This window comes from Phyllobates terribilis, unplaced genomic scaffold, assembly GCF_046119375.1.
Source record: "Phyllobates terribilis strain yellow unplaced genomic scaffold, ASM4611937v1 Scaffold_5__5_contigs__length_657084704, whole genome shotgun sequence".
Classification (NCBI taxonomy): Eukaryota; Metazoa; Chordata; class Amphibia; order Anura; family Dendrobatidae; genus Phyllobates; species Phyllobates terribilis.
Genome location: NW_027362765.1, coordinates 412,069,806 through 412,086,817, shown reverse-complemented (window position 1 = coordinate 412,086,817; position 17,012 = coordinate 412,069,806). Strand labels below are relative to the sequence as shown.

General features: G+C 46.8%; 1 protein-coding gene across 4 annotated transcripts in view; it reads left to right on the top strand.

Moving 5' to 3' along the window:
* The window catches only part of LHPP (phospholysine phosphohistidine inorganic pyrophosphate phosphatase), a 41,332-nt gene extending 27,952 nt beyond the window's left edge, over nt 1-13,380 (top strand). For all 4 annotated transcript variants that reach the window (XM_073685137.1, XM_073685136.1, XM_073685140.1 and 1 more), the window contains 6 exons: nt 7,605-7,792; nt 8,121-8,274; nt 9,604-9,667; nt 9,734-9,826; nt 9,988-10,079; nt 10,160-13,380. In XM_073685137.1, coding sequence (XP_073541238.1) covers nt 7,605-7,792; nt 8,121-8,274; nt 9,604-9,667; nt 9,734-9,826; nt 9,988-10,079; nt 10,160-10,262 — 694 coding nt within the window. In that variant the 3' untranslated portion in view covers nt 10,263-13,380. The remainder of the gene's footprint in view (nt 1-7,604; nt 7,793-8,120; nt 8,275-9,603; nt 9,668-9,733; nt 9,827-9,987; nt 10,080-10,159) is intronic.
* Nucleotides 13,381-17,012: the final 3,632 nt, after the last annotated feature.

Genomic DNA, 17,012 nt, shown 5'->3' with positions numbered 1-17,012 from the left:
AAAAAAAAAAAACATGCAAAGGACAAAATCCTGAACTAAAACAAACCAATGTGTGTGCGTGACATTTTTGGAATCTCATAGACTTTGCTGATACTGCAAAACGCAGATAAAAAAAAGCATTAAAAAAACGCTGAAAAAAACATGATGTGTGAACATAGCCTAAAACAGGTGTCTACACGAGCCCGTAAAGTGACGTTACCGGACAGGAATGATGTCATTTTTGTGATCCTTTAAGATACCACTCATTTTTCCTTTTGCTAATAAGGATGATTGATACTGATGTAATGAGGGAACAGATGCCCCGATCACAGCTTAGATTCCTGTCCGCAGCCGATTAATGATTAAATGGCGCACGGGCATCTACGCAGGTAATTGTTTTACCAACACAGATGTTTGGTGGAAGTCATAAAAGATCAGAAGACCTGATTGTCTGCTGGAATTAGGATCGCATTAACCCCCTGCCGCTCAGAGCCTTACATTGCAGATAATGAGCAGGAAGGCGGCCTGGGGGTAAGAGCAGTCAATCTGGGGTACCAAAGTGTGCGCCGCTCTTTATTGCCACCCCCCCTTTTTATTCCTCTTTATTGACATGTGTCCATTTACAGAAATTCTAAGTGAACGCTGCAAAAATGCTGAAAGAAGTGACACGCTGCAGATTGCAAAAACGCAACAGTTTTCCAAATCAGTCAGGAAAAAAAAAAACAATGTGTGTGCATGAGATTTCTGAAATCTCATAGCTTTTCCTGGTACAGCAAAACGCAGCTTAAAATTTGCATAAAAAAAAAACTGCAAAAACGCAACGTGTGAACAAAGCCTCAGGTACCATTCAGAAATCCATTTTTATCATGGATAGAACATTGGACCAATATAATCTACAGTATGGAGCTGTTCACGTGTCCGTGTTTTGTTTTATGGACCGAGTGTCTGCAAAAACTTACTGCAAAGTCTTGCGGATCTCGTTCATCAATCAAAGGCAATGGGTCTGTGGGAAAAAAAAGTGATAGCTCTTGGAGGACATCCGTGTTTCATCCTTAATGGGTAGGAGAGGCCTGGAATTTTCTTTTTTGCATACAAGAAAAACAGATGGTAAAAATGGACACACACCGACCAAAAATGGAGGAAAATTGGATCTAGCACAATGATGAAAAATAGTAAATTTTTTTTCTTTTATGCAAAAAAAATATGGAAGTCTGAATGAGGCCTAATATTGATTTTGTTGGGTTTTTAACATCTGTTGTGAGCTTGGAAATGGCACCGAGTGATTCAGGGTCTTAGGAATCCTTTGTCAGCTTTGTCAACACAATAGTGATGGTAACGCGCCTTGGTCTGTAATTCCCTCTAAGGCCACGGCTCCACTATCAGTATTCGGTCAGTATTTTTTCTCAAAAACCAGGAGTGGGTGATAAATGCAGAATTGGTGACTTGTTTCTATTATACCTTTTCTCTGATTGTTCCTCACCTGGTTTTGGCTCCCACTGAAAAAATACTGACCGAATACTGACCAAATACTGATAGTGGAGCTGTGGCCTAAGGGAAGGTGTAGACGAGCGTATTTGCAGTCTGACTGCGATCTGATAAAACATCGGATCGAACCTGGACCAGCATTATACTATGGGGTCGTGCACATGTCTGATTTTTTTTTTTTTCCTCAGACACAGACTGTCAGAGGAAAAAAATCACTGCATGCCCGAGTTTGATCTGATATTCGGATTGCACTCAGCCATGTAAGTTAATGAGTCAGTGGAAAAAATCAGACTGCACTCGGATGACATCTGAGTGCAGTCCGATTTCAATGTCCTTATAGAATGGAGAAGATGGAGACATTTTTTTTCTCCATTTTCTCCTCATCCGAGAGAATAGGATCACACTTTGATCAGAGTGTGATTGGCATAATCGGCCCGGATGAGAGAATCTACGGCCGTCTACACGAGCCCTAAGGCTATGTGCCCACAATGCAGAATTGAAGCAGAAAATTTCTGCAGCGTTTCTGCATGTTCTTGGCAGTAAAATCGCTTGCGTATTTTACACACGTTTTTGACGCCTTTTTGCAGCGTTTTTACATGTGGATTTGACTTGCGCTTGTCAAATGCATTGTGACCTCAAATCCGCATGCGGAAACGCACAAATAATGGACATGCTGCGGATTTTTCCACAAGGAAAATCCGCTGCAGAAAATTGCGCAGCTTGTGCACAGAACATGCAGATTTTTATTGGGGTTCATGGGGCACGTATTACCAAAGGTTTTGCAAGCGTTTACGCTGCGGAAAATCCGCATCAAAAACGCTTGAAAAACGCATAGTGGGCACACAGCCTAAATGTCCGAGAAGTAACACACCCTTCCATCATCCACACATCTCTGCCGGCAGACCACCCGCTCCTGAAGCTTTATAATTGCTTGTCGATATCACAAGGGCTTAATAGTTTTTTGTTTTTTTTTCTAATTCGTTTATTAACAAATAGACATTTTACATTGAGAATAATGCATATTCAACTGATAGGTATTATAGACTTTTACATTAATAAAGCAGAATATTCATAAAAATGAATTAATTACGTATTTTCCAATTACACAGCCATATATTGTACACAGGGTTTAAAAGTCAATAAACTTATTGTTTCAAGTTTCTGCACGTGTGATTAATTATTACCCAGAATGACATGTCTAACAAAACAAGTGTTCTCTAAAACTGCAAGAAATAAAACTACTTTGTTGCCAAAAATGATCCTATTACAGAAATTTAGAAAGATAATTAAAGTTGCTGTGTTTATGGTATTACGAAAATTAAATATGAGTCACTATACCTTTTTGTTTTATTCGTAATTATATCTCGAATAATTATCTGTGTGTCTGATTGATGTAAAATGTACAATTGGATCATTTTGTTATTAGCAGATGGAGAAACTTTGCTTGAAGACTCCAAAATCTCTTCCTACTCCTCATCCTGAATACTAGGAATAAGAAGCTTCCATTTTTCTTTTACCCCCCCCCCCCCAGTGGAGTAGATTCAACACCTATGTATAACATATATGTATATAAAGTGGAAATGAGGCCCTGTCGGCCTTGTGATTTGAGTATCTCTATTAAAGGGAAAGGTGATATTAACTTGATGGTGCCCATATTTGCTTAATAGTTTTATAGAAATGACATATAGGGCACTTTGAATTAAAGTTTGACTGTCAAGTGCGCATCTTTGGAACCATGGTTGCGTTCTTCCATACAGTCCGATTTGGGTGGGCACTTGTTGGGCTTATTCACCATAACATGAGAGAACATGGCCGCCTTCTTCCGTACAGTCCAGTTTGGGTGGGCACTTGGTGGGCATACTCACCGTAACATGAGAGACCATGGCTGCGTTTTTCTGTACAGTCCGGGTTGGGTGTATTCACCATAACATGAGAGACCATGGCCGCGTTCTTCCGTACAGTCCAGTTTGGGTGGGCACTTGGTGGGCGTACTCACCGTAACATGAGAGACCATGGCCGCGTTTTTCCGTACAGTCCGGTTTGGGTGGGCACTTGGTGGGAGTACTCACCGTAACATGAGAGACCATGGCCGCGTTCTTCCATACAGTCTGGTCTGGGTGGGCACTTGGTGGGAGTACTTACAGTAACACGAGAGACCATGGCCGCGTTCCTCCGTACAGTCCGGTTTCGGTGGGCACTTGGTGGGAGTACTCACCATAACATGAGAGAACATGGCTACGTTCTTCTGTACAGTCCAGTTTGGGTGGGCACTTGGTGGGCGTACTCACCGTAACATGAGAGACCGTGGCCGCGTTCTTCCGTACAGTCCGGTTTGGGTGGGCTTTTGGTGGGAGTACTCACCGTAACATGAGAGACCATGGCCGCGTTCTTCCGTACAGTCCGGTTTGGGTGGGCACTTAGTGGGAGTACTCACCGTAACATGAGTGACCATGGCTGTGTTCTTCTGAACAGTCCGGTTTGGGTGGGCACTTGTTGGGCGTATTCACCATAACATGAGAGACCATGGCCGCGTTCTTCCGTACAGTCCGGTTTCGGTGGGCACTTGGTGGGAGTACTCACCGTAACATGAGAGATCATGGCCGAGTTCTTCCGTACAGTCTGGTCTGGGTGGGCACTTGGTGGGAGTACTCACAGTAACATGAGAGACCATGGCCGCGTTCCTCCATACAGTCCGTTTTGGGTGGGCACTTGGTGGGAGTATTCACCGTAACATGAGTGACCATGTCTGGCTTCTTCTGTACAGTCCGGTTTGGGTGGGCACTTGTTGGGCGTATTCACCATAACATGAGAGACCATGGCTGCGTTCTTCCGTACAGTCTAGTTTGGGTGGGCACTTGGTCGGGGCACTCACCATAACATGAGAGCACAGCTGCTGCCTCGGCCCTTTCCTCCTTTCGCCCTCTGCTCACTGTTCTGAGAAGGTCGCACAGTAATTTATTAGGGATAATTGGTCCCTCGTATGCTTTGCTCACCTGCATCATTACCCTCCAAGTGCGCCACGCTTCGCTGGTACATTAGTAACGTACGCTGGAATCTCGTTATCTCTTTATCCAAATGGCCTCATTTAAAAGAGAAAAGCTCATGTTATGAAGGGCAATTACACGTTAAGTGTTATGTGTAATTCTCATCTGTCTGATGGCCGCAGACAAGCTTTGGAGCTGTATTTAACCTCGAGCTGCTGAGGTCTGAGGTACCACAAGGGCCCGGACTCTGCACCTCCAGCTCCTGTTCCCAGTTCTGCATTTGTGCAGTGTATACTTAACCTCACGCCTGACTTTGTCCCCAAAACTTACTTTTCTATAAAGGTCACAATTATAGATTTTGCATTGGGACCTTTCAGTTATCCTTCTGGTTTACCAGGTTGGATTTTTTACCTCTTGGTATTAACTGTTCTTGCGCTGCTCAAAAATGCAGTACCATCGTCTGCGGCATCAGACCACACAGGCTAGGCTTTACTCCCCATACTCATCAATGAGCCTTGGGTGCCCATTATCCTGCATCAGTGACCGGTTGTCCTTACTTGGACCAATGTTCTTAGATACTAACCACTGCATCCAGGGAACACCCTACGAGACCTGCCATTATGGAGATGTTCTGACCCAGTCGTCCAGTCAAGACATTTTGCCCCTTGGTGTCACTCTTGCCCATTTCCATCCACTTTAACAACTGTTCACTTGCTACCTAAAATATCACACAAAAATATCTCAACCACGGGCACCCGAAACTGCAGTGAAAAAATGGTCTTCCGAAAATGTGGCCTGCTCAATGAAAAAAGCTACTATACACTATGGTACTGTTAGAATCTCTGTTGTTTTACTATCAGCCATCTTGTTGTGGTTTGCTGGCTTCTAGTCTTCTCCTCTGGTGCTGGGTGTCTTGGTCACGTGATCTCTGCACTCTTTATTACCCAGCACCTAGCCCCCATTCCCTGCTGGACATCAGTGTTGTAACGCTTGTGCTCTGGCTAAGTAGCCTGGTTTAGTTCTTCTTGCTTTGGACTATTGTTATCCTGGGACTTCTTGTTCCACCAGTTTTGTTTCCTTTAATTTTCGTTTCTGCAACTAACTTTTCTGTTAGGAGGTCTCCTGCTTTTGCTCCCAGTCCTTAGATCTTTTAGGTCCCCTTTCCCTTTCCTACAGGTCTTCATTTGAGTTTAGTGCAGGAGTTTCGCTGGGGCTATTCATAAGGAATAGGGCACCCACCCCAGCATAGGGTTAAGCTGAGTCTCAGTGCAGGGACAGCTTTTCCTTCCTATTCCTTAGTTCTAAGTTGCAGAACATAACAGGTACTGTCACGGGTGTGTCAGAGGTGACAGACAGTCGCCCTGCAGTTGGTTGCAGGAGATCTCTATGTTTGGCATTACAGACATCTTCTTAGAGGCTGTCTCTAGGACCCAGCGGCTACCTCCCTCTGGCTAATTGGCTCCCTGGCCTGGGCGTATAAATACCTGGTGTGTCTGAGAGGGAGGTGCCGGCGATATTCATTACTACTTGTGAAAGCTTTAGCAAGAACAGTACATCGTACTCTCTGGAGCTTGAGGACGTGTGCGCATTTGTCTGGAGTTCATCTAAAGCTAAGCAATTTCCCCCTGTGTGTCTACCCCGGTTGTCTATAGTGTTTAGTGGAGACCTACCTCAGGTGTTTCGTTTCCGAAAATTAGGAGGATTGGGCATCCTACTTACCGCTGACAGAATTTGCCATTAATAATCATCGTCAAGAATACACTGGCAGGTCACCGTTCTTCGGTGCATACGGTTATCACCCACAGTTTGGTACCTTCAGTGGGGGAGGAGCTTCAGGAGTTCCTGAGGAGGAATGGTTTGCTTTTCGCTCTCCTCGGTATGGCAGGGTGTTCTGAGTAATTTAAAGATCATGGGAGACAGGTATAAACGTATGGCTGACAGAAAACGCTTGCCAGGTCTGGACCTGAATGTGAATGACTTTTTGTGGTTGTCTACCAGGAATATAAGATTGAAAGTTCCTTCTTGAAGCTGGGACCTAGGTTTATTGGTCCCTATAAAATAACCACGGTCATTAACCCAGCAGCATTTCGTCTTGAACTTCCTCTGGCCCTTAAGGTTCACAATGTGTTCCACAGGTTCTTACTCAAAAAGTATATGGAACCTCTCGAGCCCTCACCTCTACGACCGCCCCCAGTAATTGTTGATGGTAATCTGGAATTCCAGATTTCGAGGATTGTAGATTCTCATCTCCAACGTCGTTCTCTACAATACTTGGTGCACTGGAAAGGCTATGGTCCAGAGGAGAGGATGTGGGTTTCAGCATCAGAGGGGAACGCTCCCAGGTTGGCTCGCTTATTCCACACCTCTTATCCTGAGAAACCCGGTCCTGAGTGTCCGGAGGCCACTCATAGAGGAGGGGGTACTGTCACGGGTGTGTCAGAGGTGACAGACAGTCGCCCTGCAGTTGGTTGCAGGAGATCTCTACTTTTGGCATTACAGATATCTTCTTAGAGGCTTTTTCTAGGACCCAGTGGCTACCTCCCTCTGGCTAATTAGCATCCTGGCCTGGGTGTATAAATACCTGCTGTGTTTCAGAGGGAGGTGCCGGCGATATTCATTACTACTTGTGAAAGCTTTATGTCCTCTCTGGGGCTTGAGGACGTGTGCGCATTTGTCTGGAGTTCGTCTAAAGCTAAGCAATTTCCCTCTGTTTGTATACCCCTATTGTCTATAGTGTGTAGTGGAGATTGACTTGTGCTCATATCCTCCCTTCCCTAGCCTTAGCCATACACCATGGAAAGACAGGGCGAGACACGCATGCGGCGATTGAAGAGCCAATACAGGGGGAGACAGGGTGGCACTAGATCAGCCTAGGAGGTCTCCACTTCCCCCCTTTCCTTAGAGTCTGGGCTCCCTTTTCCTCAAATCATATATTTGTGGTCACTCTCCCGGCGCCTGTACCGGAGAATCATGTGAGGATTCACAAGTCTGCTGTCACATAGAGTGACTGCGGACTTGAACCCCAAGTCTGGACAACCCCTTTAAGGATTAGTCTTCTCAAGGAGTAGAAATGTCACTGTCTGTGCATGATTGTGTGTCTGCATATTTATGGACTTCCAATTTCATCAAGCAAAGTTTCCCGATCTTTTTCACTAGGATCCGGCAAGCTGGTTTGAAGTTGCGATTCTGCACAAACGAGTCTCAGGCCACAAGAGCCCAGTTTGTCCGTAAACTTCAGAAGTTTGGATTCAACATATCTGAAGATGAAGTAACGGCTCCAGGACCGGCTGCAAGAAAAATGATGCTGGAACAGGGATTGCGCCCTCACTTACTGGTCCATGATGGTGAGCGGATAAAGCTTCACGCCGGAAGAAGCCGCACCAGTACAATAATGGTGGTAACATACCCGAGTGGATGATGGCGAATGATGAATGGCCTCTTAGATAAATACTAGATGTTTTACATCGCACATGACACCTTTATTCTTTGGAACTCGCCTCTTCGGAGAGGAAGGTGACATGGATTCTACCACCACCTATTGGATGTAGCAATCCCAAAAGTCAATATCGACCTTTTTTTTTATTATTATTATTATTATTATCCCGTCTGGAAATGTTTACCCTGATAGATCAGTTAATGGTATCTATATGTTCACCACCTTCTTCGTTTTAGATCTTCTCCCTGAATTTGACTCCATTGATAAATCCAAACCCAACTGTGTTGTGATCGGAGACGCTGCCGAAAACTTCTCCTATCAAAATGTCAACCAAGCGTTTCAGGTGTTAGTGAATTTGGAGAAACCAGTGCTCATATCTCTAGGGAAAGGGTGAGTGTTGCAGCGCCCAACGTGACCCCGCAATTATCTATAGAATTCACTATGAACGAACAGGAGTCGGAATATTGGTTGTTCATGCCAAACAAAAGGAGTTAAAATCCAAGTGCCCGATCCTTATTATCCCTGCATCTGACATCAAGGAAAGTCAGGGGGGCCCAATACACATTAGATAATCTTTAGTGCTAACATCCAGTATAAGATCTGTAGGGGTCTGACTGCTGGGAACCCCACAGATCATCATGATGTGGGACCCCTAAATACATGCATTTTTACTTAAATGCTTGCATTTTGCCTGGATTTTATAAAAAAAAATTGGCACCATTTGACTATGAAGGCTGTTTTTTTTTTCCTCTGCTCATTGCTGGCTGCGGAATAAGATTAACTAAGAACCTGTCAGTGAGCTGTAGTCGTTCTGGCAGGGAGTTTATAGCTCTTATCTGTCGTTTTCTGAGCTTCTCTCTGATGATTTACAATCCTAGCTCACAGCAGAGCCGAGCTTTCATAGCATCAGAGAACAACTGATAGAATAAAAGAGTTACTAAGCTCTCTGACGGAGAGTTAAAATATTCTGCGGCCAGCAATAGAAAGTGCAAAACTACAGGCCAAATGAAGTGAATGGTGCAAAATTTTTAAGTTAAAAAAATAATTTCTAGCTCGTTTGAGTAATAGAATTAAAAAAAATGCCCACAAGGTGTCCATATTTTGTGAACATAATCTAATGCAAAAGTTTGTGGCTGGGGTTGTAAAAAATAACAAAAAACAGTAATAATAGAAAATGTAATATACTGTTATGAATGATCTCTAACAGATTATTTCGGGGGAGAGAAGGATTGGCACATTGGCATTCCAGCGGCCGAGCTGAGTGTTCTGATCATTCGGCCGACAGCTACTGTGTCTAATGTGTATAGGGACCTTAACACCCCTAAATTGTTAAGGGATACTTGTTTTAATGGCTCATTGATGATGGCGTTCTGGAGTGTCCAAGCCAATGGGTCTTGGTGCCCTCTACGCCATATTTTTCCCTTATGTGATTTTTGTTGTGCCTACATGACAGGCCAAAATAAAGCTAACGCTTCACCTTTATGATTGTATATAAGTTGATTTATGGACCATATCAGCATTGGGTTTCCTTTTGTGCATTTATTGGAAAAAAATATTAAAATAAAATATATTTTTCGGATCAGTCTCTGCTGTGCTGCAGGCTTTTCCGCGGATTCTGTATTTCGAGTGCATGATATATTTCGGGAACATATATATATATATATATATATATATATATATATATATATATATATATATAGTTGTTTGTGTATTTTTCAGACGTTATTATAAGGAAACTGACGGCTTGATGTTGGACGTTGGAGCCTATATGAAAGCTCTGGAGGTAAGGTGTCTGTTGTGCTCACATTGGGCATTATTGCACATTAGTAATTCTTTGTTTTTTGTCCAGTACGCCTGCGATATCACAGCGGAGGTTGTGGGAAAGCCGTCCAAGAACTTCTTCCTGTCTGCACTGGATGAGCTGGGAGTGCAGCCACACGAGGTACAATACGGAGGCGTCATGGCCGTGCATGCATATGGCAACCGGTTTGGTAGAGCAGGGGTCCTGATTGGTTGCTGTAGACAAGTGCACCACTTTTGATGAGTTGTCCTGCCATCCACATCATGGAGATCACTGCTCTATACACTGCCATTATATTGCAGGCTTTAATGGTTGGAGACGATGTGGTGAACGATATCGGAGGAGCACAAAGCTGCGGCATTCGAGGTGTACTCGTCAGAACTGGAAAGTACAGGTAGACCGATAAGAACCAGGTCTTTGCACCGTTGCACCAGAATATGCCGAAATATATGAGAACAATGTCCTCTCTTCCAGGCCCAGTGACGAGAGCCACCCTCAAGTGACTGCTGATGGCTATGTGGACAATTTGGCCCAAGCCGTGGATATCCTCCTGGCCTCTATGTCAGCCGGCCACTGACCGCAGCCCATTTTTCATGGCCTCTTTCACTAACGACTGTTAGGAGCAAAAGTGTAATAATAGCAAAAGAAATGTCAGCGAGTATTAAAATTATGCAAAAATAACTGGACGGTGAATGGGAAATTGAGCAACAAACGCTCAGCCCGACAGCCGCCCTCTCAGCGTAGGTGACATTTCTTGGATTAGTTGCCATGTAATTTACTTGAATAACAAAGTTATAAATTAAAAGGACTTGTGTTAATGGCCGCCCCTATATATGTTTACATTTTTTTTTACATTTTGGAGCACAATTCTCATTATAAAAAAAAAAGAAACCACTGGACCCCCTAAAGAAACATGACGGGCCCTGTCCTTCCTCAGTAGGGTCCATCAGGGTCAGCTGGAAAACCAATCCTTCATAGCAGCTATGGCTCAGACAGAAGCAGAAGCCATGACGGAAGTGTGATCAGGGCTATTGGCACAGGGGAGTGTACAAGCTATGAGGACCCTCTGCTTTTCTTGCTACCACATGAGGCCATGTCAAGCACCCAAACATTGTAAGCAGAATACCAGACTAGTTACCCCACTAAAAGGGCGGCACGGTGCCTCACAATAAGTGCGCCGTTCTTCCTGAATAGTGTTTCCATGTGTCGCTAATGTGCGAACCATCACCTTTTGCCAGCTTGAATCCCCCCCTCTGGATGGTGGTGCAAGATAGTGATGTACAGCCATAGAGGTCACCAGATACAGAGGTCACTAGGTACAGAGTTCCCATGTTCATAGGGCTCATCAGATACATAGTATCCAGGCACATTGGTCACCAAGTACAGAGTTTCCATGTCCATAGAGGTCAACAGGTATAGAGATTCCAGGTACTGAAGTCACCAGGTACAGAGGTCACCAAATATGGAAAGTCACCAGATAACCAGAAGTCACAATGTACAGAAGTCACCAGATACAGTGATTCCTGGTATGGAGGTCATCAGATATGGAAAGTCACCAGATACATAAGTCACCAGGTATGGAGTTCACGAGGTACAGAAGTCAAAATGTAAAGAAGTCAGCAAGTACAGGTATTCCTGATACGGAGGTCACCGGGTATGGAGGTCACCAGATACATAAGTCACCAGGTATGGAGGTCACCAGATACAGAGTTCCCATGTTCATAGGGCTTATCAGGTACAGAGATTACAGCTACGCAGCTCACCAGACACGGAGGTCACCAGAAGTCACAATGTACAGAAGTCACCAGGTACAGAGATTCCTGGTATGGAGGTCACCAGATATGGAGGTCAGCAGATACAGAAGTCAACAGGTATGGAGGTCACCAGTTACGGAGGTCATTAAGTATGGAAGTCAACATGTACAGAGGTCACCAGGCACAGAGGTTACCAGAGACTCCTGGCACAGAGATCACCGGGCGTGGAGGTCACCGGGCACAGAGATTCCTGGTACAGAGGTCACCAGGCACAGAGGTCACTGGGTACAGATATTCCTGGCAGAGAAGTCCCGGCTACAGCGGTCACTAGGCACATATATTCCTGGCACAGAGGTCACCGGGCACAGAGGTCACCTGGCACAGAGGTCACTGGGTAGTGAACACAACTCTTGTATAAACCCTCAGAGTTCACTCCTGACACAATGTGCATTAAAGTGGACGTCTCATAGAGGATGGAGGGTTCTTCAGCTGGTGAGCACCTGCTGATCCGAACCAGCAGTAGATGACAGTGCAGCCACTTCAGCCGACTCCATACACCACTCTATCACATGAATGTCCATTATTGGCCGGTCATAGCGCCTCTCGGTGGTGCCGAGAGCAGGTCCCACAGCGATCAGCTGATCACTACTTTTTAAATGTGGAACTTTCACAGATGACTGTTCTTGGAAGCTCTGTACCCACAGACGTATACAGCTGGCCGCCAGTAATTCTTCTTCGGACAGGCTGGTGGGAGGTGAGGAAGTATGCAAATATTTCATTTCTTTACTTAAAGGGATTGTCGTTTTTTTTTTATAAAGGTTCGCAGTCACTCTATGTGACTGAAGTCTTCTCAGTCCTTACACAGTATGCCCACCGCACACTGTCAGGATTCTCCGTTATTGCGGTCGGTCATGTGACCACAAGTATGCGATTTGCATACATTCCTGGCTACATTCTGACTCTCAATACAAATAAATTGAACGAGGCCGAGCACGTGTAATCGGAAAGGGGCCGTAAGTCTGCAAATCGTATTCTTTTGGTCACATGACCACTCGTTCTCGGCAGCAATAACTGAGAAACTTGCAGCTTGTGCACCGATTCAGAAGTCGTCAGTCACGTAGGGTGACTACAGAATATTATCGGAAAACCGGATGACCCCTTTAAGGGCCCCAGAGACATTGGCCAATATTGACAAGTTCAGCCGACGGCTTAATAAGTATGGGGGTCCCCAACTTTCACCAGATAGATGATGTCGGGGTACAAAGGGATCTGCAGAAGATACGCCACCGTCAGAGATATCTGGTATTGGCTCTCTCAGAGGACACAGAGCAAGCGTCAGGATAGAAATCTGCTGATTGAACGGTCAGCCGACCCATTGTGCTGCCGAAAGCTATCCAAAGTGTATGGGGGGTTTGGGCCAATCTGATTCTCAATAGAGAGATGGAAATGTCTTACTCAACTCCCTATTTTGATAAAAATATCCTATTTTTATGGTATTTTTTGGATCAGGGCTGCTGAGTATACTGTATTTTAACCTTTTTAATAAAACTTGAAAAACTTTTTTTGGTAAAATGAAAAGGGGTAATCCAACCCTGTGCACTACCCTAGGCTTACAGCGTTCATAGATATTAGACCGTGAACAACCTACAGGCAAACACTTGGTCAGTAATACTTTATGCCGGGAAAGATTTAGTAAAACTGTTGCAAAGTGGAGGAGTTTCCTCCAGGCATTTTTTACACCCGTTTTTTGGAACAAAAGTAGAAATTTATTGGTTGCTAATGGGTAACTGCTCCACTTTTTCTTTTCCCCAGTTTCCATAGATTTCCTCCCAGACGATGTAACTAGTCTAATTAATGAAGAATCTAATTGTCTCTTTTTGTAACTGGAATTAATGTTAGAATTTTGTAATCTGCAATAAAATAATTTGCCATGAAGATGCAGTCAGGCTCTGTGTGTTTATTGGTTAGGAAAATGGTCTGATACGTTTTTCAGTAACAGCGCCACTTTGGTTCACAGGCTGTGTCTGGTACTGCAGATTAGCTCTGTGGGAAAAGTTGAAAGTGACACTTTTGCTCCGATTTCTACCATTGTATGGATCCGTGGAGGTCCCCATATAGATGGCTGCTGTAAAGCATTAGGGCAGGAGCGGGAGGGGTTTGGTAAGGTGAGAATTTGAAGACAAAATGCTCCAGAATTTTTTATTTCACAGAGAACACAAAAGTATATACCGTACTTAGTCAGGGGAACTAATGGGTTCACTTTAGGGAAGAGTCAGACGGACGTATAAATTAGATGGAGATCGGAACGCAGTGCACGGACTGGCCAGCGGCCCTCATAGAGATATATGAAACTCTCCCGCTTGGGTCGGGTGAGCCGCTGGCCAGTCCGTGCACTGCGTTCCGATCTTGTTCTGTGCAGGATTCAACCCATAAACTATTTATATGCGCATGTAGCTCTTTCAAAGGCAAGTCTGAAAATACCTTTACATGACCAGTCCGCTCCTCCATTACTGAGAAATCAGTATTTGAAATTATATGCAAACATATCTCCCAACCGTCCCGGTTTCCACGGGACTGTCCCACTTTGAGGGCTCAGTCCCATGTCCCGTCACGGCTCAACTGTTCTCCCAGCACCTATGCTTACCTCACCTCTCTCCAACGTTCTCTGTAGTTCCTCCTCCTCAGGGGTGGGGCCGATCATCTCTTAGTGTATAAATTAAATTATACATTCACATCCTCTCACTCCTGATATCTGTCTCACCCGGGACTCGAACTCACAAATCACAATGAAACAAAAGAGGAAAAAAATCAGCTCAACTTACTCAGACATCAGATGCACGGAATAGCCGGTGTAGTATCGGCGTCTCTGCCCCCTGACAGGCAGAGACGCCGTCCCACTTACCGCCGCGCTCCCTGCCCGGCGTCCTCCGGCGCTCCTGCTTCTGTTGCTGCTGGCACGCGCAGCTTCCCGGAGCACTGTGCTTAGGGCGCGCGCGCGCTCCCTCCCTCTTAAAGGGGCCGCGCGTGCCGTCCTAAGGAGTCCCCAGCCAATGGCCGGAGGACCTCTCATATAAAAGGCACCTCCTCCAAAATGGAGGTGCCCATGCAAGGTTGTAGCTTTGTGTGTTATATTCTGCTTCAGCCCTCAGGTCCCGTTGCTAGCCTGACTACCAGTCCAGCCCGCCAGCCGGACTACCAGTCCAGCCCGCCAGCCTGTCTACAAGTCCAGCCCGCCAGCCTGACTACAAGTCCAGCCCGCCAGCCTGACTACAAGTCCAGTCCGCCAGCATGGCTACAAGTCCAGCCCGCCAGCATGACTACAAGTCCAGCCCGCCAGCATGACTACAAGTCCAGCCCGCCAGCATGACTACAAGTTCAGCCCGCCAGCATGACTACAAGTCCAGCCCGCCAGCCTGACTACAAGTGCAGCCCGCCAGCATGACTACAAGTCCAGCCCGCCAGCATGACTACAAGTCCAGCCCGCCAGCATGACTACAAGTCCAGCCCGCCAGCATGACTACAAGTCCAGCCCGCCAGCATGTCTACTCTCCAGCCCGACAGTCTGTCTTCAGTCCAGTCCGCCAGTCTGTCTATGGGCTCTGTCCGCCTGCTTACCTTACCTGGAAGCACCTGCCCGTTACCTGCTGTGCCTGCCAGCCCGCTTACCTGGAAGCACCTGCCGTGCCTACCAGCCAGCCTACCTGGAGGCTCCTGCTTGTTACCTGCCGTGTCTGCCAGTCCGTCTGCCCGGATCACCCGTCAGCCTGCCTGCCGTACTCATGTGCTGTACCGGTCAGTCCCTGCCTTCTGACCCGTGGGAGTCACCTGCTCTCATATAAGGTCGGTCCCAGTGTAGCACCTGGTCCCTCTGCTCGGCCCCTCCCTGGTCACGGAGTCGATTGAGCCGCCGTACGACCTTGGTCGGTCCGAGTTGATACCTAGTTACGCCCCTCTGGTCCCTCCTTGCACGGCAGCACAGAGGTTCCACCACCCGGATCCGTAACAGTTTGCACGGGCCATGGAACCCGGTGGCCCCCAGGCCCCTTCGCTTACTGACCTGTACCAGGAGGTTTCTCGTCAGAGATCCCAACAAGAAACCCTCCTGACCTACCTGCGGTCTGTCAACTCTCGCCTGGATACACTGTCTGTTCCACCTGTGTCCACCTCAAGTCGAGCGACACCCGCTCCAGCAGCGCCGCTGCCTACCAATACCACGGCATCCAGCCTAGGACCTCGGCTCTCTGCGCCTCCTTGTTTTGGAGGTGACCCCTTCCTATGTCAGGGCTTTCTGAACCAGTGCACACTGCACTTTGAACTTCTGCCACATCAGTTTCCCTCCGACCGGGCCAAGGTGGTGTTCATCATGTCTCACCTCACCGGGGAAGCATTGGCATGGCTAAATCCTCTATGGGAGAGAGGGGATTCCCTGGTGTCCGATCTTCCGGCTTTCCTCACTGCCTTCCGGAAGGTCTTCGATGAACCCGGACGAAGGATTTCTACTGCCTCCTCATTGCTCCGTCTCCGTCAAGGGAGTCTCACCGTGGCACAGTATGCCATACGGTTCTGTACCCTCGCTTCTGAGCTTGCCTGGGACAACGAGGCCCTGGTGTCCACCTTCTGGGAGGGCCTTTCCTGTAGGATTAAGGACGAGTTAACCGGCCGGGACATTACTACCACCCTGGATGATCTGGTGTCACTAGCAACCCGGATTGGCATCCGCTTCCTAGAACGAGCTAAGGAGACTACCCGGGAGAGAAGATTTCCTCGTCTTGCTCCTGTTTTCCAGAAACCGGCTTCCCAATCAGCAACTCCCCGGGCATGCTGGCCCGAACCTATGCAGATCGACCAGACCAAGATGGTCAAGTCTCGCCAAGAAACACGCCGAGCCGAGGGGAGCTGCTTCTACTGTGGTAGTAAGGAGCACCTGATCTGTTCCTGCCCGGTGAAGCCGGGAAACTCCAGTGTCTAGTACCGCTCGGAGAGGTCGTCCTAGGCAAGAGTAAATCCTCTCCGTTCTTGACTTTGTCCGTCTCTATCTCCTGTGGAGAGAACCGCTTCTTTGAGTCCGCCCTTCTGGACTCCGGAGCCACTGGGAATCTCATTTCCCAGTCCCTTGTACAGAAATATCAGATCCCTACCAAATCTCTGGCTGAACCATTGGCAGTCGCTTCCGTGGATGGAAGACTCCTTCCGGTGACCTTCTTGCTCGTCACAGAGCCCGTAACCCTGCAAGTGGGAATGCTGCACTCAGAGAGGATCTCCTTCCATGTGCTTTCCGGACTCTCTCACCCTCTTTTGTTAGGTCTACCCTGGCTACAGAGACATGAACCCGTTCTGAACTGGCAGTCCTGTGAGGTGCTCCGTTGGGGGCAGGATTGCCATAAGACCTGCCTGGTTCCCGTTCGCCCGGCTTGACCTCCATCTACTCCGACTAATTTACCCAGTCTACCGGCACCTTACTGGTCCTATGCTGATGTCTTTGACAAGAAGGAGGCAGAGACACTGCCACCTCATAGGCCATATGACTGCCCTATCGACCTGATACCTGGTGGCTCTCCACCCCGTGGGCGTAT